The 27214-nt window shown below is 49.7% G+C and overlaps 1 protein-coding gene across 5 annotated transcripts in view; it reads left to right on the forward strand.

Moving 5' to 3' along the window:
- Window positions 1-1708: 1708 nt before the first annotated feature.
- pbx1a (pre-B-cell leukemia homeobox 1a) overlaps window positions 1709-27214 on the forward strand; it is a 55605-nt gene continuing 30099 nt past the window's right edge. The window contains exons 1-4 of one of the 5 annotated variants that reach the window (XM_055503896.1): window positions 1709-2117; window positions 14742-14840; window positions 20721-21173; window positions 21946-22019. In XM_055503896.1, coding sequence (XP_055359871.1) covers window positions 20989-21173; window positions 21946-22019 — 259 coding nt within the window. In that variant the 5' untranslated portion in view covers window positions 1709-2117; window positions 14742-14840; window positions 20721-20988. Of the gene's footprint in view, window positions 2118-14741; window positions 14841-18016; window positions 18180-20406; window positions 21174-21945; window positions 22020-23749; window positions 23768-27214 lie in introns of those variants that run through there. The other 4 variants (XM_055503895.1, XM_029132315.3, XM_041068056.2 and 1 more) reach the window with 4 other exon arrangements.

The following is a 27214-nucleotide window of genomic DNA, read 5'->3' on the forward strand; positions in this document are numbered from 1 at the left end:
GTCGGGGGGGCGGCGCTGTGCGGACTCCACGGTGATTGAAGGCACATGCAGCCCGGCCATTGGACGGTTGCCCAAAGGTTACGACGCCCCCTAGCAGGAGCCGCCGCTTCTTTACTGCGATCCCCCAGTTTCCCCACTCTTCGCCGTGTGCGCGCGTTTCTCGGCGCTTGTGTGCGCGCGCCGCCGTCCTCGCGCGGAGCGACGATCTGTGGCGTTACAGTGAAAGTAATTCAAAAGCGGAGCGACGTGAGTCTTAAATGAAAGATGACCAGTGTGATGAAGGAGCGCTCCATTGTCGGAGAGGAGCTCGAGTGAGTGTAAGCAGGGACGTCGTGTACCACATGCGCCTTGAAAACATTCATCAAGTCTGGGCTCGAGACGCCACCATGTGGTTGGAGTGTCACTGCAACATTATACTGGTTTAAACTGGAGTTTACGTAATCTCACCAGAATAATCCTCTGTTCTGACGATGACACGAGAGGAATTTATTTAAAGACGATGGTGAAAACAATTAATGATAATGACAATTGCTCACCTTTGCACTAAACATGTGGTTTATTTTTATATGACTGCTCTATTTTGAGGCCCAACTGGTGTTTTGGTTTGTGAATTGCATAATCATATCAATATTCGACCTTGTATAGTGTCCCGTCATCTCCCTAACATATGTAAGAGGAAGCATTTCATTTTAATACTAATTCTAGTACAGTGTGTAAACACTAACCCAACTTTGGGAGTAAACATTATTCTGAAATGATAAAAACATCATTAAAATACAGGTTGGTCTATTTTCAGTCCGTGAGCCCTCATCGCTGTGACTTTGTCCTTTTCCTCAGTGATGCCTTTGGCAGCGCAGACAAATATGTTTTGGAATGTATCAGCACGATTATCTCTGAGAACAGTACCAGAGCAAATTTACTTTCTCCACTGATAATGTTTGCACATACTGTGACCTAGGACAGAGGGCAGCAACTTAAGTAATGGCTCAAACAGAAGAAAAAAGCAGATTGAAGACAGAGAAAATGTAAATGTAATCAAATTTAAAATGATTTAACTTGACTCTGGCTCCTAATCTATAATCTAGGCTTGGATTTGTTTAATACATATAATGTTTATTTCCAGTGGTTGTTTTTTACACTGTTTGCCGTCTTTCAAGTTCTAAATAATACATAAAAATCTAAATTCCGTGTTAGTGACTTTCTAAGAAAGTACAGATAGTGACAAAGAGGCAATAAGCAAACACAGGGCAGTGTCAGTAAGTGACAGGCCACCAGCGGCTGCCAAACGTTCTCGCTCCTTGGCAAAGATTGCACTGCACCGGGGGAATGAAGCCCGTTCCTCCCAAAAGACGCGTCTGAATATGGAGCTTAGGTCCTAGGGTTGCGTAGCTGCTCATTTTAGAGTCTGGGAAGTGGAAGTGATGTTCTAAAGAGGAGGGAATGAATAAATCCTTGTGGTCAAACAGAGCAGGGGGGGGCAGGAATAAGGACACAGTGTGCTCCAAATGTGCACATCAAAAGGAAACGCTGGCAGTAGGCAGTGACTCTCAGAAAATGGTTAGCTGGTAAAATATATCACCTGCAGGAGCTGATCAGCCCTCGACAAAGCAACAAAAAGGCCAAGGTTTGCATTGTTGACTCCCGTGGCACTGCTTGCTCATAATTTTCTGTTTGTTGTCACAGGAGGGGGAAAAGTGGCTCAGACCACACACATGCACCCTTTCAGCCTGGCGCCCTGGGGTGATGCGATGCCCTGGATTCAAATCGAGGAGCAGGAAACACGCCAGGTGACAGTGAGAGCGCAGTATTGTTATTCACAGGCGCGTTCATGTTTAAAGAAACGCTTCCTGCCTTCTGGCTCACGCCTATGTGTCCTCAGGTTATGACAAGTGTTTTCTCACATAAGTGGAATTAAAACCACACCGGTGAGCCACAGAGACCATACTGTATGCCACAGTGTTTCCACAGACACGTTGTGTAACTTTCTGCTGTCTTTGGGCTCAGCTGTGCTTTTCCCTGAGCCTACAGCGCCATCTGGTGGACCGAGGGCGCTAGAGCAGCCGATGGATGGATAAACTTGGAAAACTGTGCCGTCCACCTGCACCACAGGGAGACTAGTAAGTACAGTTTGTTTTCCTTCATATCTGCAGTACAGACGTGTAAAGGTATTTGTGCAAAATGCAATATGACAATATAGCAAAATTCCTAGTTTGAAAGTACATTTCATTAGATAAGACCTTTTAAAACTATTAAAATATCTTAGTACAACAAAACAAAAGCATGACGATTGTGGAAGACATACATTTTTTCATTTAAGTAAACAATGTAATATCTTTTAATGTTTTACATGTAGCATTTTTCTTATACACTAGTAACAATACCTTGATTTGCAGACACACCCTTCAGTAAACATCGATATCTCTTAAATTTGTATCAACAATGTATTATTTTCTAAAGAGACTTTTTTTATTTCTGAGTTTTTCATTTATCATTTATAAAAAAGCAATACTTTTCTTCAAAGGCGAAAGTGCTGCACTTAAATTACAAATAACACAAACCGAATCCTGAATGTGTGCAATGTAACGTGTAAAACTAACGCACTGCTATTATGGGGTGAGGCTCCTCGATGCTCCAGCAGAGGGCAGCAGAGAGCCGTGCTGGACTTCCAGCGGGACCGAGGCTGCGTAGTTTCTCTTGTTGTAGTGCAGAGCAATGAAAGAGCACACATTTTCCCTTGACCTCCACCCTTGTGACCACGATATGAATCTGAAATCTAAAAAAAATCTACCACCGTGTAATTGTGGGAACTGCACAAGTAACCGTCTCCACTCGCTTTGCTCAAAACGAGAACATGTCAGATGTTGTTTTATGTCTTAACTGAAGGACGAAGCGCGGAGAGGCAGCGAAGCCGACGGTGGTATTTTTAGGACTGCGCTACAATGGAGACGTGGCTGATGGAAGCGAGAACGACACCGATCCTGCGTCGCCTCAGCGTGCGGCTGCGCACGATCAAACAGGGGCTTCAACCCAAAGTGCGGCACAAACTTCGAGGCCGATGAATCCCCCCCAACGCATCTTACGCCCTCACCTCACTCAACCTCTCAGCAATTAGGCCGTAACCCCTGCGATCCCCCGGTCGTCATATATCATCATGTCCTCTGCAAACCACAGGACAACACTCTACCTTAAAAATTAATAAGGCTGACAACATACTTGTCGCTATTTCAATGCCCAGCGTGTCCTCTGTGACTCATCAGTTCAGCTGTAAATCAGGCCAGGAGCAGCCCCGAGGGACGGTGTTGCTCCAAAGCTCCTTCAGAACACTTTATATGGAGCATCAAAACCCAAACACTCTCAAATACAGCCGGCACCGGCGAAATGAGAGAGTCGGCGGCAGCCGGGCCCGTCGCCGCGGTGATCTCTGTCTATATCCTCCGCTCGGCATCAGCGAGGATGAAGGCAGAGCGGCGTGAGGCAACACGGGTTATATTTAATCCGGCCCGGCTCCTCTTTGGAATAATAACTTTTTTGCTCCATTCCAGGACTTGTCTGTCATCTTGACATGGCAATATCTCCCAACTCCACTGTTTCATAGTCAGTTTCATTTATTTCCAAATACCATTTCACACCCTGCTGGCTTTAACTAGGTATTATACAGCGTGCGGGGAGGGCGCTGCAGATTGAATCGTGACAGAGACAACAACGTTTCTGGTGAAAAATAAGTGAATATTGTAAGTGGCAGACTATATAAAATGATTTTTTGCTCCATTGTCTTGGCATGTATTTGTGCGTTTGTCACCCGCTCACAATCATAGGGGATATATTCCACACTTATTTTATTTTTGGTTTTTAAATTAAGATTCGTACCGAACCTGAGGACTAGAAGCCTTTCGGTCATAGATTCAGTAAAGGCATTTGTTCTTGCCGAGGAAAGGCCAACGAACTGTAAATCAGATTATTTGGCATAGTGTTGGTTAATTTTAGCATTTGCGTCACTTGACTGTTGTTTAGTCACTCATCTTCTGGCTCCAGCTCTATATTTAGTCGATTTAGTACCTTTATTGTTAGTTAAGGCTAAAAAAATCTATCTATCAAAATGTTGGGTTGTCACAGTCGCGGACGCTGCTTCCTGATGCATCTGCAGTAATGAAGAGAAGCAGGCGCTGTTCTCTTGTCACTTATGCATTCATCTCCAGTAATCAGCCCGCTCACGCCCACAGCGGACCCCCTGTGGAGCCGCGGCCCGCTGACTGTGCCGCGGTGCCGGCAGGTGGTCCCGCCCGTGGCCTGGTGGGTGAGCGCCGGCGCCGGCGCCGCCGCCTGTCGCCGCCGCTGACATATCAGGGCTGTTTATTAAGAGGATGACAACTCTATCAAGCCCCATAAGCGGACCCTCGTGCACAGGAGTTCTTTTGTTACTTTCGGGGAGGGTGTCATCAATCTTGCTGCCACGCCGCTCTCTTGAGCTGTTGATGGCAAACACGATTCCCCCCTTTCTGCCTGGCCTCTCCCGCCCCGCAGCCTGGAATCAGGCGTGGCGAGGGAGGGGGGGTGGGGGGGTGGTCGGGGAGATAGGAGGACTTTCCCCGAGAGTGCCTTTTCTTGACAGGCGACGGAGCGGACCGTTTGGACACCGGGGCTCGATATATGGGGCCGCGTAATGAAAAGACGCTGACAGGACCTGCTCGCTTCTGTAATGAAGGTCCTCCGGAGCTGTGAATGGCCACACACATCCCTCACGCTTTTGTCTCCCCGCTTTTCCCACAGAATCCGTCTCCGTCCGTTCCGTGCAGAAAAAGAAGGTGCGGGAGACGCGTCCGGGACAACCGCTCACGGCGGCAAACATTCCCACGCGGCGACGCGCGGCGAATCGTTAATGAAAGAGAAGCCGAGTTGATTCACTCGGCAGCTGCATCCGCCCGTGAAGGTGCTCAGCCTCTTTCCTCACTCTGTCAGTGCTAGTCAGGACCGCGCGCGGCTCACACAGATGGACGATGATGTATGTACTCCACTTTAGCATTGACTGAGGTCGCAGACTCCATAAATGTCTTAGACAAGTCTGATATTTTAATCTCTTTTTAGTGAGGGGATGTTGGGCCTCTGCCCAATCAATACACAGGGCAATAGCCTTGCCAAGATATCTCATGCTGGACTTTCATTGTTCGAGCTGGAAGCTGAAATGTCAACCGCAATGGTGCCGCTGGAGCCGCAGCTGAAATACAGCGGTCCGCGGTCACAAGCGTCACTTTTATGATCTCCGGGCGTCTCGCGACGGAAGCGCCGCGGAGCTGCAGACTCCCGTCAGGGGACGGGCGGCGCGGGCCCACGCCCCAAACTCCCCCGTTTTCATTCCCAAATCGAGTGCGATCTGTTTTAATTCATCAGTCAGCAACAGGCGAGGAGCGGGACGCTGCCAAAAATACCACCACGCGCGCTCACATTAACATTGCTAATTTGTTTGCCAATGGTTTCCAAGGCGCTGAATAATTGGCTGTGAGATATTGTTTGTTCAGGTGTTCCGCATAATTGAATTCTGTATTGAAAATACTGCGGACGAGTGTTGGGAGAATACTGAAAGGAGTCGCGTCCTTTGTGATACATTTCGCTTTGAATTGGAGGAATCGGCGTGGCCTCGTTCTCCCCCCGGCAGCGATCGGCGACGATTGCGGCGCATTAATTATCCGGACGATGTACGTTTTGAATTTTAAAACAACCCAACTCGTGTTGGGCCATTTTCAATTATCGCCCTCTTTCCGCCGACCCTTCTGGAGACGATGCGGTTTCCTGTGCGCGTGATGACCTTTTGAAGCCCGCAGATTGATTTCATGCATCCATTATTCCGCCCGAAACAGCGCTTTTGTGGGCGCTCTGCTGTGAGCCGCGTGCTGATAAGCCCGCTAATGTGTATTGCTGTGTAGCCGGCCCCAGACGCACATGTGGAAGTGATATAGCGTCCAGCTGGACACATCTGTTGACAGAGCCGGATGATGTATTTGATCATAGTTGCTTGTGAGCAGGGCCTCGGTTGGGTTTGACTCAAGCGCCCGACGCTGACCTAGCGCCTGGGCTCAATCAGTCACCTTGTCCTCCCCTTGACTTCTCACCCCTTGATCCTTGTCTCCCACCCCTAGGACCGAAGAAAAACAACCCGAGCGCTTAAGGCCCTCCCTTCACTCAAACCCCTGTCTGCACAGAAATATATGTGAGGTTAAATCAGTGTCAGGCGCTCGCTTGGGTTCTACAATGTTTCACGAGCAGGGAGGCACTGCTGACTTGTGTTGCAGGTTTAGAGAAACTGAGCCTGAAATACAGTCGGAGCAAGTTAAATGATGTAATTAGTGAAAGTCTGTGCGGCGAGCGGGTTTTAATGTTAGAAATACACTGTGACTGACAAACACAGTGTTCAGGTAAAGAATCTGTATCACCTGTTCAACCGAATTAAAAGGGAATATCTGAGCGCGACATTAGCATAACGCATCCTAATGTGGGATGGCGCTATGGCAACAGGTTTAAAATAAGAGTTTGGACTCTTATTGTAACATGACAGTATGATGAGTGATAAAACATCCCACCCACGGCCCCACACTGGGACAGCACATTACTTCAGCTTCGTTCCTTCAAGACTTTCAACTTAGGAAAACAAGCTTTTATTTTGCTAATTGCCTCGCCTGCGTGTCTGATAATCAGTGACAGAGATGTTACAGCAGTGTGACAGAGCTCCATTTGCCATAACCGACATCTCCATCCCGTCACTTTTTTTCCCCGCGTCTCCTTTCCCTGTTGTTTCTCACCGAGCTCTGGCATCTGTGGCGTTTCCAGGCGGATGCGCCGCGGCGGACGGGGGAATTCAGCGAGACGCCGACGAGGCCACAGCGGCCCAGGCAGGTGCAGAGAGGAGGAAGAGCAATGCGGGAGGGGGGAGAGGGGTGAGGGAGGGTGAGGGGGGGGTGAGGCCGACTCGCTCCTCAGAGTTTTGTACTTGGAAGCGTTTAGCAGACGTGCTGTCAGACCCGGGGGTCAGAGGGGACGATTGTATCGACGGATGTAATTCGCTGGTCGCGAGCGAGAGAAACGCCAACACGCGGTGCGAGCTGAAGGGAAACGCAGCCGGAGCCGGAGCTGTCGCTGAATATGTGGCCCAACTCCCTTCAAGCATATCTGCACACTCAGCTCGCACGTCTGAGTCCATCTCGCCGGCGCCGTTCGAATTTGATTTACACTCAGAATAATCATGATCCAAAGGAAAAACCTCAACCCTGGTTATTTGTAAATACTTTATGATTATGATTTATGGATTTCATAACTGGCCTTTCTAGAGTTGGACAAGCAAGAAATACAATATTCCAGCGTGCGTCATGTGACTTTCTGGCGCGCAGCACGTATAGACAGCGCAGATGCGTTCAGGGACCGGCGGGAACGCGTAAACTTTGCATTTGGCCGCTGCCCCGAGCGCCTCTGTCCTCGCCGCCCTCATTTGTAGTGTCACAATTTATGCGCGCAGTCAGAAACATCCGCGTCGCCAGCAGAAGTGCGCTGCAGTTGCCGAACATTCATCATTGAACCAAAACAACAGCCGCTAACGGATCGACAGCACAACATTAGCCCGCGTTTGTGACAGCATATTCATTTACACAGAGCGAGCTTGGATTTCCTTTGAATTTCTTTGGAGATTTTAAATCAGAACAACAACAAAAAAATCACGACAGACCCCTGATTCTGTTGTAATTATTGATATACTTATTATATATAGAAAGTTTGACAAAGGTGAAAGTGTTTGTGTGGCAACATGAAGCAACAGCTGTGCATTGTGTCGATATTGAATAGTGAACTCCGGCTGTTTTGCATTGACGTCATAAAATCCTTGAATCGCCGCATCACCGCATGTGTCAGATTTACAGCGAGCCCGCTGCGAAGTGTGGCGCGTTCGCACCGGCCGACGGACTGCGCAGTTTATCATCTGAAACAAGACAGAAGCGGCTTCCTGCGGCTTCCGAGCGGCGGCCGACGCGGTTCCCCGGACGATGCGGCGCGGACGCGGAGCCGTGCTCCTCCGGCGCCGTTCGCGGCCGCTCTTCGGCCGCCGGCGGCCCGTGACGCCCGACCCCTCCTTCTCTTTGTCACCGCGCTCTGTTTTCTCCCGTCCCCATGGCAACCGTCGCCGCGCGCTATTGTGCCCGTGTTTGCTCACAGCTAAGGTGTCGCCTGTGTGTTTAATGGACCTCCCAGTCCGCTCCAGCGTCCGCCTCGGAGCGGCCCCGGCCCCGGCCGCCCGGCTCGGCCGGGGCCCCGCCGCTGTTTGTCCCCCCGCGTGTCACACGCGGGTGGGAGCAGGGCGGGGGTGAGATCGGGCCGATAATGGGCGCTTTGTTCCCGTCTCCCGGTCGCTCCGGTGCGACCGGGAGACGCCTGGTCAAACAGAGGCGCACAATGGCCGTGGGAGCCGCCGGCCGCGGCCCATTCTCCACAGCCTGCCGTGCTGCCAACACGCAGCACCTTCTGCAGCGGCGCTGAATTACTACCCTCACAACCTTTCACACATATAAAGGCACTCTTTCACCCAGTGGGGACGCTGACATTTGCCTTTTGTTGCATACAAAGGATTTTTTAAAACTAAGTTTTTTTAGGTGATTACACCAAGGTCATATACGGCATTAGCGCCGGCATGGGGGCTCTCTTCTGAAGGGCATTTAATTTATTCACTCGTAAAAGCCACACAGGCATTACTGGATTCAGCCGAGCTTGAGTCACGATTGATGCTTTTCCAGTCCCTTTGATGTGTAAGTGGTGCATTTTGCTTTTAGGATATTATTTTCACATGATGGATTGACAAAGTAGGCGCAAAGCAGCCCTGCCATCCTCACCAGTGATAGAAGCTGAGGAGGAATAACTCCCCGTTATTGCACTTTTAACATTTGCACGGCGTCTACATGGCTGCACAGAGAATAGTCCTGTTGTGTCGCTCTGAGGAGATAATGGCGAATTTAACAATCAGCAACGCTGAAAACCTTTGGAATGCCAAAAAGTAATCTCTGGAGCTAACGCGCCACGTATTCTCATCCACCGGCTGGTATTTTAACCTCTTTAGCGCAGCCCCTTGAGGAAATGCTGGATATGATTAGGAATTCGTTAGTGGGCTTCTATTTTTATGCTGATGACACAGTTTCTCTCCCGGGCGCGCAATGTTGCTGGCTCCTGACTTTCTCGCTGTCTTTTCGAAACTAGATCAGCTGTTTACGGCCGCGCGGGAACGTGACGCGAAGCCTCATAGACCGGGTGCCGGTCAGAGGGGGGGGGGGGCTTCGGCCCCTTCCCTTTCCTTCCTCTGCTTCTCCAACTCCTTTCTGAGTCCTCGCTCTGTTTACGTCCCACCAGCTGGACCCGCGCGCGCCACCTGCCTCCACTATTGACTGCGCGATACAAAAAACGGACCCACAAAACCAATAAAGGTGCCATAGAATTCAGTTGAAATCCGGCGTTTTTGTTGGCGCCGTCATGTTTGGAGCAGATTACAGCGTGTCCACGCGTCCGCGCTCCCCGGGGGGCCTCCTCTGCGGCTCAGGTATTGTGGCCGGGCAGACGGACCGGTGGCCCTGGGCCCTAGGTGCTTTGGAGAGGCGAGGACAGTGGCTGCATTTGTTTCCCGCTGAAAAGGATTACAGGTCCTGACGGCCATGATTAATCACCCAGAGGCAGACATCTGAATGCGGCCGGGGAAAGGTTCAACTTTTTAATTCATCCCACACACAATCTATTCAAACCAGCTGTTGGCGCTCCTCTCCCTCATCTCGCCGCTCTTTCTTCTCAGTGACCATTGCCTTCTACTGTCTCTCGTCCTCCATTTATGGCTCACATAATTATCTGGGGACGCGCGGTTGCTGTAATTGTGGCAGTGCTTGGACGACGCACAGAGCTCTGTTTTTTCTTTTTTTTTTTTTTATTGGAGATGGGTTCCTTTCTTCTTTGCTGGAGAATAGTTAATTGACTTTGTTAATGCATTTGGGGATCAGTGATTTCTCAACAACAAATGACCTTTATGGAGCTCAGTGTCACATATTGTTTATTAGTGTGTGTGTGTGTGTGTGTGTGTGTGTGTGTGTGTGTGTGTGTGTGTGTGTGTGCATGTTGATCCATTATGACCTTTTTTCCCTGTGTCAGGTTTGTTTGTGCAGAGACGGAGAAAAAAATAACCCCCCCCTCTTGAAACTTCAGATTCATAAACCTCCCCGCGCCGCCGCCGCTGCCACGCCGACAGACAGCCGAATTCTAGTGTCTGGAATAAATTTCACATCTCGCCATGTTCATATCCACTCATATGAGCAGGCCTTCTCATTAAGACTCAGCAGGTTATATGATGGTATTGCTGGAATCCCTGGAGCAAAATGAACAGGGACAGCTACACTGCTTAATGCAAGGTAGCCTAGCAACAGATAGTGGGATGGTGGTGGAAACATACCCTCATATTTATGTTTACATGAGAGAATGATTTGTCTGTCAGGCTGATGGATCCTAATGTTCTCCTCTCCCTGGGGCTTTTCTTGTGCCGCACGCAGGCCTGACACTTACCCTGAAGGACAGGCACCACCTTCCCCAACACGCATGAATACTTAATACTGTTAGACTGCATTTATGCAAAGAATAGAAATGGCAGTAGACGAGGAGAGGGAGGCTAAAATGCATCAAAAACATGACACGGTGTGCATCGCGGACATGCAGGGGGAGCATGGGGAGTGACGGCAGACACAGGGAAACACAGCAGCGTGGCGTTTGCTCTCCGCTCTTTCTTCCTCATAACGACGCTAAGGAACCACATTGTCGTTTAACAGCAAACCAGCGGTTTTGTGTGCGCGGTTACCGTTGACAACCGTGACAATATAAAGTCACTTCCAGTAAGTACAGTACATGCGGCTATACGGCTTGATAGAGTCTGTCTTTACTGTACGTCCAGCTCCTCCAGGGACAGGCTACATCAACTCAATTAGCCTGGCACAACCTGAGTATCAGCACCATAGATTAGATTTCATTCTGCCTTGTTTACCAGAGAGCAGCCTCGCAGAATAATATCTATACAATTTGTGCTTTCAGAAAAATGATGATGGGATTGTAGCAGGGAGCAGCAGATATAAGCATCTTCTGTGTTGTGGTATAGGGTAACTGACTGGGAGAGATATAAAAAAGCCTTTTGTCAGGAGATAGACATATCCCTGTTCATCTTGGGAACTTGTTTCCATAGTTACATCAATGTTGTTGAAGTGAGAAGATCAGGTATTCCAGTGAGTGATCCTTTACATGAGCCTTGCTCCTCTCCCATTGATTTTCATCCCACATAGAAAAATGAAGCCCGCCGTGTCCGAGATGTAATAAAAGGGGCCGAATGTGTCGGAAACGGGCAGGACGAGAGGACAAAGGAGCCGCGAAGGCTGCACCGCCACCAAACACAGGGCGCCGTCGACTAATCGCCGCCTCTAACGGCTGATAATCGCCGCGTCGTTAGCGGCGCGCGTCCGCGCCGGCGTGAAGCCGCCGCAGCGGCGCGGCGCCCGGCGCGGCACTAATGGCCCCGGAAAAAGGGGGAGTTAATCACCGCGGCGCGGCTCAGCCACGCGCCCGCCTCCTGCTAGCGCGGCCGCGTGTTCCAGGGGTTAGCAAAACACCGGCGTAACACATGATCGCTCTTTATGAGGCCGGGGCCTGCAAGAGAGAGAGGGGGCCCACAGACGATGCTAAAAAGACGGTAATGACAGCCATTCACCGCAATCCAATTATGCAAAAGGGAGTCTAAACTATTCCATCATCCCCTAAATTAGATTGTCCTAACGAGATAAAGGCACCAATTAATCCTGAATTAATTTCTACAGCTCATTTTCCCCAGAAAACACTCTAATATGCAAATGCCAAGGAAAGACAGAGCGGCATCCTTCTGCAGGGGCTTACGACACCTCTGTTTGTTGGCATTTTGCTTCCCGTGAACTTATGAACTCGAACACCTTTCGTGACGGAGAAGTGGAGGGACGGTGGCTCTCACCCAGAACCCAAAATTCAATTATTACAGTTTCATGGCCCTTTTGAATGTCTCCGCTGCACAGACCGCTTCTCATAGAGTCGGCGTCTGTTGGTGGTTGTTTCGTGTCTCGTCATGAGACATTTCTGAGCCCATTAAGCAACACTTCATCTCAAGAATCAAAAGCTTCAAATCCGGAGATGTGACTGGCGCTGATCCGCAGCTCGTGGCCGGACGGACAATCCTGGCTGAACTCGGCCTCAGCCAGAAGTCGGCCGCGGCCGTTGCGCCGCTGACGCCTCTGAATATGCGCCTGCTTGGAAAACAAACCAATTAAAAATTTTGTTCATCATAATCATCATTATCATTTTCACACTCCTAATTGTCTTGCTGCCAGCTGTCTCGAGTTGTTAGAATTGAGTGATCTGAGACGTTTTCTCAGTGGTGCAGCCTCCACCTCTGCTGCAAACGCACGCTCACGGAAACGTCTGCGTTGCTTTAGAAGTTCTGGCGTTCGGTTATTATTAACGATTCACGCGCAGACGCGCTTGTGTTTTAGCATGAATCTGAATCCTGCCTTAAAAAACTTCGAGGGGCCTCTTTCAGCCCGTATTTTATCGGAGGGGATGTCTTTATGAACCTGGTTGGGGCCTTGAAGTGCAGGTTTCTATCGATCGCCGGTGAGCTACTACCACCTGTGCACCCCCCCCACCCCCCCAGTGATGACAGAAACAACCGGGCTGTCAGTTGCCAGGCAATATTCACAACCACTGGCCCACATCAGCTAATTACCAGCAGAAATCACATATTGACAGATGGGCGCATGCATATTGATTGGCCAGCGCTGCCACGTTCTAAATCACCAAACGCTAATGAATCATTTCCCACTGGGAAGAGAGAGAGAGAGAGAGAGAGAGAGAGAGAGAGAGAGGGGGCAGAAAAAAACAGCATCACTCTTCCTCTTGACATCATACCTGTACTGCACACAGCACACGGCAGGAGTAAACACAAATCACCAACTCTCTCCAGGCCTCACCTGCTCAAACACCCCCCCCCCCCCCCCCCCCCCCCCCCCCCAACCTCCCGCCTCGCTCTCCCCCCGGCTCGCTCGCCCGCCCGCCCGGCCCGGCCGTCCCCCTCTCCCCGCCCTGCGCCGGTTGTTTTTCATTGCGGCGGACCGGGCCCCGGCAGTAAATAGCCGCGCTCCTCCGTCTGTGGATCCGGAGTGACCCCTCAACCTCCGTGTCTCCGATGCCTCTCCCAAGGTCTCTCATTCCAAGGCCCCTGTGATGCAGCGCTCTGGTTGCGGCGCAGACCCTGTAATTCACCAGCCTGCTAGATCGCCTGCCAGCAGCTATTGATTTTTGTTTCCCCAATCTCCAGGAGAGAGGGAAAGAAAAGATTAAAAACACTTTGTCAGTTTGGTAGGGAATAAGAATTCTGCGCAGGGGGATACCTAGGAGGGCACGGGGTCAGGGCTGAGGTGCTGTACGTCTTTATGGCTTTAACTATTTCTGCACCGCGGACATCTCTGTCGGCGCCGCTCGTCCTCTCTTTGTCTGTAGTTTGGAGGAAATTCCAGAGCGGAGGAGAAAGAGCGCCTTTGCCGGAGCCGTGACTCGTGGGGGGGTCCTGATCCGTTTGGTGTGCGCTCCATGGCGCGCGGTGAGTCAGTGGCTCTTTAAATACTCGCACACAAGAGCGGCTGGAGGTGTGAAATCCAATTCACCGTGTGCAGGTATTGCATTAGTCTGATTACTCTAAATCCCTAATTTACGCGCAGTGTGTTCCGTAATCACGTTTCTTCCTACTCCCTCGCAAAATGACACTTCAGATTCCGAATTTGGGATTTTTATCCGATCAAGTGAAGGTTTGTGTACGGATGGAGCAACGCTGCTGCACTCTTTTTTTTTTTTTTTTTTTTATCAGTGTGATCTCTGTGCAAAACAATGAGCGCAGAGAAGCAACGTTAGCAGTTCAGTAACTGCGTCTTTATAATGACCTGCTTTTCAAATCCAACCAATGATGATGGATTAGAGTGTGCAACCTCATTGTCCTTATCCGTGAGAGATGAATAAGCTGAGTGAGTAGCTTAAACCCAACCCGAGTCAGATCAGTTGTAGCATCTCATACCTGTCCGACCTACAAGATGCAAATCTATATTCTTACCTGTTAATGGTTGCAACTTTTTCTGCAAAACTGCAAAATACAGTTCCCCATTCTAATCATTTTTTGGGGAAAAACCTCAACATGCTAATGTCGGCGCTCATGCTAATGTGATGCCAAGGCGTCACCCCATCAGATCGCGTCACGCTTGGACGGCTCACGTCATTTCGCCCTAACTTTCAGCTAAATGCGGTGAACCCCCCCCCCCCCCCCCCCCCCCCCCCCCACCCCCCCCACACACACACACACACACACACACACCCCCACATCAGGGTTTGGTAATGGCGCCTTTCAGGGCCACTCTACTTTCTGAAATGAAATATTCATTCATTGGCAGGGACAGTCTTAGAGGAAGTCTATCTGAGAGTGAATTCATGGTTCCAGCAGACATTTCTTCAATATTTGATGGGTCATCAGACCTCTGTGTCTAAAACCGAGCACGCCTTCACACGCTCTTTGTTTCTTCCTCTCTGTTTTCTGCTGGTCGCAACCAACTAAAGCAGGCAAAGCAAATACGTCTGCGATCGCAGATTCTTTTCCCAACGTTTCTATTTGCTTTTTTTTTCGCTCTCAACAGGTTAACGTCTCCTAAGTCCGATCCATTGTGTGAAACCATCAGCCAGCGCACACTAAATCAGCTTGATTGCATGCCAAGAAGCAGATAAAAGACTCGGAGGTGGGTACAGTAATCCAAAGAGAGCGGGTGGTCTGCTTGGAGGCATATCGTTTTATTCTCTCATGCATATTCACTTCTGAGCCTCCGAGTATGCAGATTAGTCTTGTCTGATCAGCGGACGCTCCAATCGCGGCCTGTTTTTGCTTTTCGGCGCTAACTGCACCCCGCTGTGCACGAGCGCCAGCACAATGAAAGAATTGTGCACGAACGTGTGCGTCTGCAGGGGATTTTTTTTTTTCTTTTCGCTTGTTTGCAAATTTGGGCCAGGCTGGGTTTGAGCGTGTATGCATGAATAAACGTTCGGGTGTGTGTTTAGGTGTGTGTGTGTGTGTGTGGGCATGTGTTTGCCAGACACATGGCTTTGTCTTGTCCTGGCACCGCGCTCGACTCACCAGATGTTCTCCTTTTTTATCATCCTCCATTCGCACCGCGTTCTTTGAGGTTCAGGGAATCGGTGTCGCTCGCGTTCAACTTGCTCTGTTGTTCTCCATTGTTTCGCTGAAAAACGACATGTTCTTGTAGAGCTTTTCTTCTTCTGCTTAAAGCTGCGTCAAATGTATGTTTGGAGCCGTCCAGAAGCCACGATTCTTACCTGGTTTTATCCATTCAGACTTTTTTCATTGTGAACAGTTGTTTATTTGTGCAACCGTCCGTAATTCCTTTGGCAAATCCAAAGGCCTTTAATAGCATCACGAATGAGTTTCAGTTTGAATCTGTGTAATACAACCTGTGTCTGAATGAGACAGGTCAAGATGAGCTCAGCTCATATTCATTATACGTCCGCGTTCACTGCAATCATCTGGGTTTTGTGAGCATTAGGAGAGAAATGAGGAGGAATCGACTGGGTCAGGGCCCCGTGTGGTACCAGGCCAACAGGTTCCCGTTAAAGAAGCCTTGACATTCTTGTATCTCGTGATAATGGAAGCTATTACAGCAGATACTGTATGTCCTTTACTCCTTTGATCGGTGTAGTCGACCACTGACAAGAAGCTGGCGGACACGGGCAGCATTTGGCAGCTGGAAGCTGTTAAAGACCCAACACGGACAGCGACGGCTGGACTCGTGTTAATCAAGTCGCTAGAAACACAAAAACTCACAAAAGGTGACTGTTACTTCATGTTTTTGGGCTAATTCCTGGATGATTTTGCCCTCGCCCCAACCTTTGTGTACATCAGAGGCTCTTTTCTAAGGTGCTTTGTATAGAAACATCTGCCACATCAGGCCAGGTGTTAAAGCGACACGAACATTAGGCGACAACACAACAAATCATCTCACAGCTCCCTGATTGGGAGTTTTTCCCTTTATTTGCACACATCTTGGCTGCTTGCTGCTAATGATGTGAAGGATGATGATGACTTCGGGGAACCACAGCTGGAAATACACTAAGATTCATCTATTAAAGACGCCGAGCCGTGGAGTGATGTTCCTTCAGGGGCCCCGGGGTCCCTGGCGACGTCCCTGCCCTTCTTCCACAGGAGGTCACCGTGCCGAGCAGCAGCAGCAGCAGCGACGAGGAGTCCTCAACGGCGGCACAGATGTGCGCGGAGAAGGGAGGACGTGGAAATTAATTGCATTTAATTGCGTTTTTGCATCCACCTGCTGTTCCAGGTGCACGTCAGCGCGTCGTCAGCGGGCTGCGAGGAGCCGACGCCGGGACCGGGGACCGCAGTCGTGCCTGTGTGGGATTAAATCAAGCTGTCACCTGGTCAGCGCCGACACCCGCTGCTGTAGGACGCGCACATGAGTGGACGCACTTCCATCAGCAAACAGAGAGCTGTCAAATAAAACAACACTTGTAATTATGGGAGGGGGTGAGATTCATATTTATTTATACCAAAATGAAGCCTGCCGATAGACGGAGGGACAGCTCTTCTCCATCTGTCAGCGTCGGAGCCACACACGTCTGACACAGGGATTCATTCGTCTTGTCGTCTTTGACAGTCAGATTTTTCCCGGCGCACTCCCACCAGGAGTCGCGCGGGATTTTTTTTTTTTTTTTTTTTTTTTTTTTTAAGCGAGGGGGGGGGGGGGAGAGAGGCAGACTAAAAAAGAAAACACTCTGTGACAAGGAGTAGGCTCTTTATGAATGCAAATGAGTCTGGGAAAATTCACAGAGCCGCTAGCGGGCACAGAGGCTCCGGCATCCGTCACATCTCCCCCCACCAGGCACGGCCCACGCTTTGCCAAGAGGTCTAAGGGCTTACAGGGGCCCTACAGCAAGAACAGACACACTCACGGAAAAGGGCATGGAAATCCTGTGGCTGACACACACCGTCGGCGCCACCGGTGACTATTATTTTCATGGAAATGATAAGCTTACTATTTTTTTTTTCCCCGTGCCATCCGCAGAATGGCTGGTGGGTTTGAGGTTTTTATTCTAAAACATTCATCTCCCCATCCGTGTGTGTGCGGCGCGCGAGGATGCGTCACTTGTATCGCTTGACATTTGGTTCCCCTTTCATCCTGTTCCAAGGATGGTAAGTCAAATGCTATGTGACAGGTCAACCCCTTCATATCAGTCATCCTTCACCCTGACCCGGCCCCGGCTGCACAGACACATGCAGCTCCTCGGCGCTGAAGACCATCATTAGCTACACGGTTCAGGCAAATCCTGCAGGGATGGAGTCAGGAGCCTGTTTACTCCACCTCACAATGAAACTCTGCGCTAACGAGCCTGTCTTTGAACCCTGAATTTTTTTTAAGACGTAAAAACAAAAACTATTAAAAGCCTGGAGTCCGGTTTTAGTAAGTTCTTAAAGTTACATTGTTTTAAATATACAGTACTAACTACTCAGTTGAGGCTCTTTGGGTCCATTTATCTGTATAGAAGAACAGCTGTTTTTAAAAATATGTCTCTCACACGTTAACTAAACTTATTTATTTTTCGCCTCAGCTGTTTTTTTTTTTGTTTTTTTTTTTACAAGCAAGTTTGCCTAAAAGTTAATCGGCGGCACAAAAGGCGCCGGGACTTGTGGGTATTTAATTTAGCCGGAGTTCTAGGGAGAACGGTCAACTGAGGCAGAGCCAAGGTTCGGAAACGCTGACTCGGCTGCTGTCGCTTAATCTATTTGAGGCGTGATTAAAGTTTAATTTGTGCCCATCTCCCAACGCCGGCCCGTGTGTGTGTGTGTGTGTGTGTGTGTGTGTGTGTGTGTGTGTGTGTGTGTGTTCCTCAGCGCCGGGTCTGCGAGGAGTTTCCGGCTGAACCCGGGTCTTTTCTCTCTGCCTGGGCCTCACTTTATTCATGCCTGAGGGACGCCAGGAGCTGCAAACAACTGAATTTTTCATCAAGGTTACTTCCTGGAGAGATGTGCCATGCAGTTGCTGCCTTCTCCCCCGGTGTGTTCTCGGCTCATACATAACGCACCCCGCTCTGACCCACAGCTCTCCATGGGTGGATTTGTTTGACCCTGGTGCAGATAGAAGCACATGTGCTGGAGAGTCCACACAAGTTCTTTGTGAAGCTTAAAATATTAATGCTGGTGTTGTTTGGACTTTAGGACTTTAATTTAGACCCCGTCATTTAGCCCAACGCTGCGTCCTTTAAGTTTTATGGTTCATGTGAAGAATTTAAGTCAAAATGATGGTCCTTCAGGCACAAATGTTTCATTATCTTCTGTAAACTCTGTCTCCCTCCATAGTTGTCAGCGCAGCCTCACTGGAGGATAGTAAACACAACTCAACAAATCCAACTAGTTCTCCTTCCTGTTGGGAATAATAACATGCTTGGCATTAACATTTTCAGTCTGTGGAAAACAACTCTGCAACTTCTGGAGGAAAAACATCGACTATTTATAAGAATATTTTTACAGATTCATTTGCAATTATAATCAAATCCCACTCATTCTTTTTTTTTTTTTTTCGCGGGGGTTATTAATGCTGCAACAACACATTCGGCTTTAATGGAGGAAAAATATGCAATGTCAGATGTTTTTTTCCCTTTCATTAAGGCTGCGACTGCTGCTTTTTCTGAAACGCGGCAATCAGAGCCGCAAACAAGGTCTTATTTATTCTATTCATAGTTTACTTCCCCGGAAGCATCCGAGCAATAAGGTCATTTCTGTCCATTGGTTTACAATGGAAGACATTTGAATTTAAAAACGCGACCAGCTCTTTACTGTAGGTCATATTTTACACTAATCAAGAGAGCCTTGATTTGAGGAGACGAGCGCGCGGGAGGTGGAGATGGCGAGATTTTACAGTGGCTGTTTAGGAGATGGGTGAAACGGGCCGATGCGCGTCATGTCCGACGAGGTGCGAGCAGCAGACAGGCCGCTCACGGCTGCACAGCGTCGCGGGCGGGTCTGCGACAGGAGGATAATCCCCCGTCATTATGACCCCGTTAAACAGAGAGGAAGCGCGGCACAATGGCCGCTCTGGACTGCGGACTTCCATCCCAGAGTGCTGCTGTGCAGTCTTGCAGCACCTGAGTGTCAGACATTATCACCACCACTACCCTCAACCTCACCCTGCCCCTTGTGACAATTACCGCCCTAGCTCCCTATTCAGCACGTAATGAGAAAACTGACTGATCGATTTCTGTCCGGCCGGCAGAAGAAAGGACGGAAGCGTTTGGGTTTAGCACAGACCAGGTTCCTAAGCACAGAACTCCGATATACCCATACATATTGATCTGTTAAAGCGACCTTTCATGGGAGATGATTAAGTGATTAAAGCAATTAGGGTTGTACCAAACAATTATGTTCAGAATTGATTATTTTGCATGTCAATTTTTTGATTATTTGATCACTCATTTGGGCTTTTGTAGAAAAGAGTGTCCCAACATATACATATTTAATTTCTATGTATATATATTAATCCTGCTGGACACTGCAGAGTAACTGATTTCATACTATTGAATGCTGTGTGTTACTGGATTAGAGTGAGCCTCATCACACAGTTACTGTCCCTGTCTACCTTATCCCCAGTTTTCAATCTAATATTTGCAATAACTTTGTTTACTGCTGGGTGGCCTGTGGGTTTCACACCAGGGATCAATAGAGTCTTTATTGGCTTGTATTTAGTAAAACATTGGATTTAGCCGTTTAGCGAACGCTTTAATCTACAGCGACACACACACACACACACAGTATATACTATATCTATCCATATGTATAATTTTCATGATTGCAGTATCTGGGACTTTGATTTGTTGATTTGTAAAAACGGAGTAGATTTACCTTTAACCATTGAACTGCCGTTAAAACCCGTCGACCTGTTGGGGAATTAAAAATAGATCATGCTGTTTAATGGACAGCTGTTACAATAGGGCTTGTAAAAAAAAAACGCTGCCCGCAAACTGCTGCGCGTTCTAGTAAATTCATGTTGATTTATCGTTCCTGTGACTGATTACATGGATGTAAATATTCAGCGGGGAAATATATAGTGTGGATGACAGAGTGTCTGTTCCAAGCACCATCGCGCTGCCCTGTTAGGTCAGAGCTCCACTGCCACTCACAATTATTTATTAGGCTACATATTCACTCTCTATCCATCACTGTATTGCCACCCGGCCCGGTCACATCTCTTTATGTTTATTACAGTGTCCCACCTTCCCGTGCAGGATGATTGACGTTTCGGAGAGGACCGAGGTGGGACTTGCGCGCTTCTTCTCCAATCGTGGCTCGAGGGGCGTGGGCATTTCCATCCATACTCTGATTATGAGTCAGTTACCAGACATAAGCGAAACAATAACAGTTGCCGCTCTACTTTGTACCCAAAACCTTCACGGGCAACTTGGGGGCTCGTACGCGCGTTTTGGCGCATCGAGCTGTCGAGCGCATCGCAGGTTTCATTACACGAGCCCGACGCGCTGCACTTTTAATCAGATTAGGAGCCGTTAATGTTCAATCCTGCTTTTTTTTTTTTTCTTTCCTACAGTAGCGGCGCAGGAGTGGCCACGGCCAAAAGCGGCGATTCAGATCAGATTTCACCTAAACCAGCTGGGAGCGAGACCGAGAGAGGGTTTGTCAGTCTCCCTCCTCCCAAATCCAGAAAAGCTTACCGAGGAAAAAAGGAGGAGTGTCGGCTCTGAGAGAGACGCAGAGGAATCCGGAGGAATTTCCGAGGATATTTTCCCCTTCCTTCCCCCCGTCTTGATATTAAAATTGAAAAGTTGGAGGCGAGGCAGCAGGGGCCGTGGTCGAGGATGGACGAGCAGCCTCGCTTGATGCACTCCCACGGGGTAGGCATGGCCGGACACCCCGGCCTGGCGCAGCATATGCAGGACGGCACGGCGGGGACGGACGGAGAGGGGAGGAAGCAGGACATCGGAGACATATTACAGCAAATCATGACCATCACAGACCAAAGCTTAGATGAAGCGCAGGCGAGGTGAGGCTCGGCAAACCGCAAACACTTGGTTCGTTAATCGGGCGCAGGGAATATTAAGCGGCGGCGGCGGCGGCGTCGCGGATGGAGAGTGGCGGTAATAACATTGTGGTCCAGCAATTGCGCCCACCGGAGTGCCGTGGCTGGCGCGCACGCCCGGAAACCCACCCGAAACTTGTCACGAATCGCGTTTTTATTGCGCGAATCAACTTTTCCGCCGCCAATCTAATCGGCCCCGCTCGGTTGCGGGAGACGGAGACGAGCGCGAGGTCCGCGGGTGAAGTGCGGGGCAGTTGGCACCTCAGCCCCGCTCACACTCTCCCACCTCGTTACAAAGAAGCTTACGCTGTAATCCCGCCGTAATAACGTGTTGCACCCCCCCCCCCTGCTTCACTTCTGACAAATGGCACAGTTAATAATAACCCGAAGTATAATTTAAGATGCGTTTGAGGCACCGTGCAGCTGTGGCTGTCTGGGTGGATTCTGTTGCATATTTTACAGTCGTGCACGCAGACTCTCGCGCGGTGCTGCTAATTACAAGACGGAACAGCAAACGTTCAAATCACACGATTCCATTTTATTGTAATTAGCCCTTTTTGCTGCTTCGCATTGGCCCCTGAACGCATCCTTAAAATACTCGCCCCCCCCCCCCAGAGCAGTCGGCGCGGTGGGACGTGGGAAGACGCTGCATATTCACGGTGATCGTTCGGGAATTTAAGTTGTCGCCACTTGTTTGAATGTGTGATCTGAGCAGTGGTGTCCTGTTCTCTTTTAGGAAACATGCACTGAACTGCCACAGAATGAAACCGGCTCTCTTCAACGTCTTATGTGAAATAAAGGAGAAAACAGGTGGGTTCCTGCTTCACGGCGCCTCTCGCTCCTTCCCATCACCTCTCTCTTTTACTTGCTTTTTAATTTCATTGAATCGGACCAGTTATGCCCATGTTGACATTCATCCATTTTAGTGCACGGGGCATATTTTAAACACCATCCGTGACACAGTTCTGGCTGGAGACGAGTGTTCTGGTGCCGACATTTGGGCCTTTTCTCCGGTTGGGCTCCCTCTCGCCCCTGTGTGTGTGTGTGTGTGTGCGTGTGTGTGTGTGTGTGTGTGTGTGTGTGCTAAGTGACCTCTTACAGCAGATCAGAGGGTTTCTCTGTTTATGTTGGAAACCGGGTCAAAGTCGCGAAGAGGAGCGCGTGAATTATCATTCGGATTATTGAGAGGTCCTCGTCAGCAATGCAGACAGCTGAAAATAAACACAGGAGGCCACGTCGCCTTTTTTTTCCTACCCAATTTATGATTTTCACCAACATTTCATTCGCATGAGTCAGAATCTGGACCGGGGTCTCCCACACTTGACGCGCCGGGGTTTTTCGTCAGATTTGTAAAGGTTATGAAGCGCGGCCTGTGCAGAGGAAGCTCGCCGTCGGTTTCGGGGGCCTCTTTCTAAATTGCGAAGGCTTGGAAAAGTGAGAGAGTAATGCCTGGCTCTTTGTAAACTGTCTGGCGTCTCCCCGGGTTCAACCAGAGTTCGTTTCCAAAAAGAAGAACAAAGTGACTTGGACCTTTTCCTGGCTCCCCCCCCCCCCCCCCCCCCTCTTCCCACCGTTCTTGGCAACCGAGCTTTCGCAGGGCTTCTGACGACAGGCTCTCTTCTGAGAGCCTTTTCCTGGCTCCCCCCCCCCCCACCGCCGTTCAGGACCAAGTTTGGAAATGAACATATTTCATCATCGTTTATATCTGAACGTATTAAATCAGTGCGACTGGAAAACGACTCTTAAAAACCCCACGCTCGCCTGAGCCGAGCGTTGAGCCTCGACAGGCAGAGGAGTTGAAAAGTGGAGCCGAGCCCAGAGTTGGAGGGAGCCCTGCGTCCTAATGGCTGCCTGCGTCCTCCCTGTCTGCGCTTGAAGGGCTGAGCTGTGGCTCGTCGTCGCCCATCCGAGGTTTTGTGCAGACGAAAACGAAAATCCTTTTCACTGCAGTGACAGAGAAAATGACTCAAACCTTCACCATGGCATTTACAGCCAAATGTGCTGAGTGCAGTGTATACGCGGGTGCAGCCTGTAATTTGTCAGGTCTTTTTTATATTCTTTAGAAAGAGCCAGCGTCTCCGCGAGTGTCTTTTCAGGGGAGGACGAGCGCCGCGGCTCAGACTGGAAGCGGTTGTCGGGGTCGTGTGGCACAGGTTGCGCGCGGCTGCTAGCTTGCGCGTCGGGACGACGACCCGTGGGCGCTGGCCGCCGCCCCCGCCCTCTCGGGCCCGTCGGGCACCGCTCCCCGCGTGTTGGTGCCGGGGTCGGGCCCGGGTCGCGCCTAGCGTGCTTAAACAGGCTCGGGTTCTGCTCGCTGGCCCGCGGCGGAGCGGCCGCGGAGGCTTGTGTTACCGCCGTTGGCCGGCGGCGCCGTGTTTACCCGGGGCGCTCGGCCCCGTCCGCCGCTTCTGTTTTAGGCCGGCGTGATTGTTTTCACAGCTCCTGAGAGCGCTCGACTTTCCTGGAGCCCGCTCACGTCCTGCGAGGAGCGTTGGACGGCTGCTTTGTTTGTGTGGAACCATTGCAACGAAGGAAGCTGGCACGTACAGGTTGACTGAGTAAGAGAAGCCAGACACCGAGGCCGTGGTTCTGGGTGTCAGATTTCAGGCCCTCTCTCTCTCCCTCTCTCTCTCTCTCTCGCTCTCTCTCTCTCTCTCTCTCTCTTTCTCTCTCTCTTTCTCTCTCTCTTTCTCTCTCTCTCTCTCTCTCTCTCTCGCTCTCTCTCTCTCTCTCTCTTTCTCTCTCTCTCTCTCTCTCTCTCTCTCTCTCTCTCTCTTTCGCTCTCTCTCTCTGTCTCTCTCTCTCTCTCTCTCTCTCTCTCTCTCTCGGGCCTTGGACCGTTTCGTCAGGCCGCTCGGTGTCAGCAGCCTGGCATTACCCCCATGCAGGCTCGGGTCAGATGGAGAGCTCCTGCATGACTAATGTGATCAGACGGATAATGCATAACGCCACTTGAACTTATCAAAGCTGGAGACCTGCTGAATCCGTGGGTCCCGCTAGCCGCAGCCCGCTCTGCTAATTACACGCGTGCACACTTTTCAATTCGCCGAGGCGTCGATCGGCGCTCTCTCAAACGTTAGCGTCGCGGTCGGAGCACGTGATGGAGGAGGCACCTGAGTCTGGCTGCCAGTGCCGCTGTTTTTTGGTTCTTAATTGACGTGGCTGTCCATGATGAGTTCAGGGGTTAGTGTTGCCTCTCTTTGTTACCCTCCTCTCATCTCCAGTGACAGATGGAGGCATTAGTCTCCAATGTGGCGCTGTCCTGAAACTAATGGCTATGTCCTTGGTTTCCCCGCGCTAGCCGGGAGACTGTATATCTGTCCCCGGCTTGGAAGTGCCGAAGCAGCAGTTTATCCCCCATGTTTTAGTTTCCACAGAAATAAGGCTGAACAGAACTCTGTCTGTTCTCTCATAAATAACTTCAAATAAATAACCTCAGAACGAGTGTGAAGTTTTTCTGAGGTAACGTTGCCGGGGCTTGATTTGCGAGGTTATGGGAAACTATTCCTCCACTTACCAGAAATGCTGTAAGTGAATAATAATAAACGGCAGATATATTTTAAGTAGTCTGAACACGGATGTGCTGAGTGTTGGTTCACCTTTTGCTTTTTAAAGGATTTATATCTCACATAAACAGCCTGAATTCATTTTTATCCGCTCACTGCTCCTCTGCATTCGGACGCTTCAGAAGCAACAGCGAGGAGTTGTGCTGTTGCGTGTCCCCGATAGAAACTCGCTGGCAATTAGGACAGCTAATTTATTATGCAAATGTTGACTGGCTTAATTGAGACGTGTTAATCATGTTTTAAGAGGCTAATTACAGCCCTGTATATGTGAGGTGGGAGTAGTAATTAGCCGTGATAACAGATCTGGCTGTGGAGTGGTCATATTCTGTGTACGGACGTATGGTGAGGGAGCGTTGTGTGCGCGTTGCTAGGTGTGTTTGTTTGTTTGTTTGTTTGTTTGTTTGTTTGTTTAGATTTGACCTTAACAAACAGTCAGATTTTACCCCCCCCCCCCCCCCCCACACACACGTATTGCTGTATGGAAACAGTGCGAAGTGGAGACGTATCAGTTAACCTATTCAAACGGAATATGAATGCACCGGGTCTCTATCTATAGTTTGTTTCCTGCACTTTTCAATTTAGTTATCTGATGCAGCAGCAGAGGCCATTCTGCACACTGGGCTTTTACACGAGGCTGTGTTCTTAGTTTTCTGACAGAGATCATATTCAGATCCATTACGTTAAGAATGCCTTCCCACTTATCGAATATAAAATTGCTTTAGAGAGGAAATTTGCTCCATGGCGGAGTGGAGTTTCTTTTTTATCAGATGTTTGTCTCTGGAGCAGTTTTTAGTGTCTACAAACAGCTCTGGTGACATTATTGCAGTTGCAATTGCCTCAGCCATTGTTTTTCTTATTGGTGCTGTTTGGATTTGATTGGATTCTCCACAGGCCTGTGGAATTGCCTCACGCAGTAGTTGTGGTGGACGCGTATGTCCTCATCTCGTTGGGCGCTGAAACACCTGCAGATCCTATTACTGGTCCTTCAGCCGCCGCTGAATTATCCTGTTTAGCTTTTCATTCTCCGCGGCGTTAAATCCGTTTGATTACACGTCACCGTTTCCCTTCTGTCTCACTCAGGTGTTTTTTCACAAACGTGGAAACTTATACTTCAGACTTTCTCGGGCACATTGATGGAGGTGGTTGATAACCTTTAATTTGAGGTGTGGGATCTCATTTCTCTGGCACCCCGCCGGTAAGTGGCATGTTGGCAGCGTGCTGGGGTTGTACAAAGGAAGCCCACCCCCACCCCCACCCCGACTTCAGCGAACAGTCAAACATGAAATGGCAAACGCTCTTCCCTGGCTGACTTAGTAAAAATGACATAAATTAATACATGCTGCTTAAACAGGACCAAGATTAATGGTTGCCTTTCGCTGCGGCTTAGATCCACTGTCAGTCGCCGCTCGCTGCCCAGATGGAATCAACACCAATCAATGAGGCCGCCCGACTCTCCGTGGAAATGTGCTCAGATTCTTCAGGGGACCACACACACACACACACACACACACGTCTCTCTACATGCTGTTCACACAGGTGCAATTTGAGACCTAGTCATGCACGAAGTAGAGGAATTGCACCCGTGTTGATGCAGTATTTCAGCGTTTCCCCTGCAAAAACTTGTGGAAATATCCTGTATTACTTCCCATAAAGTGGGATGTTCAGTCAGGTGCCACGCAGTCAGATGGAAAAGAGCAGTGAGGCTGATGCCTCAGTAGTGATTGGATGTTTCAATTACTGATAGTAATGCCATGGTGTAGTGAGTCATGCAGTGCAGATAGCACCATTTATTTTAATCAGGACAGGGGAGAGATGGGTGTGGATGTGTCTCCCTCGTTTCAGAGTAGTTTCACATTTAGATGCAGAGGAGTGCGCTCTCTCTCTCTCTCTCTCTCTCGCTCTCGTTCTCCCTTTTTTTATTTCACACACAAACACATGCACAAACTCAGGTGGATTGAGCGCGGTGGAGAGGTTGCCGTGGGTAACGCACAGCGACAAGGTACTCTCTCTGTGAGCTATTCTAATTTATGTTAATAAACCTCGCCGTTGCCGTGAGAGACAAAGGGGCCACAGATGAGCCTTGGTAACCTCGGCACCTTCACTGGAAGGAAAAGGCACAAAGAACAATGCACACACACACACACGAAAACGAACACACACAGAAAAAAAAAAAAACGTGTAGAGAAAGACACACATACTGAGGCGGAGAGCGATGATAAATTTAGCCGCACAAAGAGTTGTTTTTGTGGCTGCAAAATCAAACAGCCTCACGCTGGCAGTCTTCAGTGTGGTGTGTCGTCGCTGCTATTCCTGCGCTTGTGTCAGAGTGTGTGTTGGGGGAGCACAAACAGGCAGGCGGCCTCTCGGGATCGCTCGCTGCTAATTCCGCGGGGCCCGCGGAGGCGCGGGGTGCTGCAGCTTTGGATCACTTCCCGGGGC

This window comes from Betta splendens, chromosome 17 (assembly GCF_900634795.4).
Source record: "Betta splendens chromosome 17, fBetSpl5.4, whole genome shotgun sequence".
Lineage (NCBI taxonomy): Eukaryota > Metazoa > Chordata > Actinopteri > Anabantiformes > Osphronemidae > Betta > Betta splendens.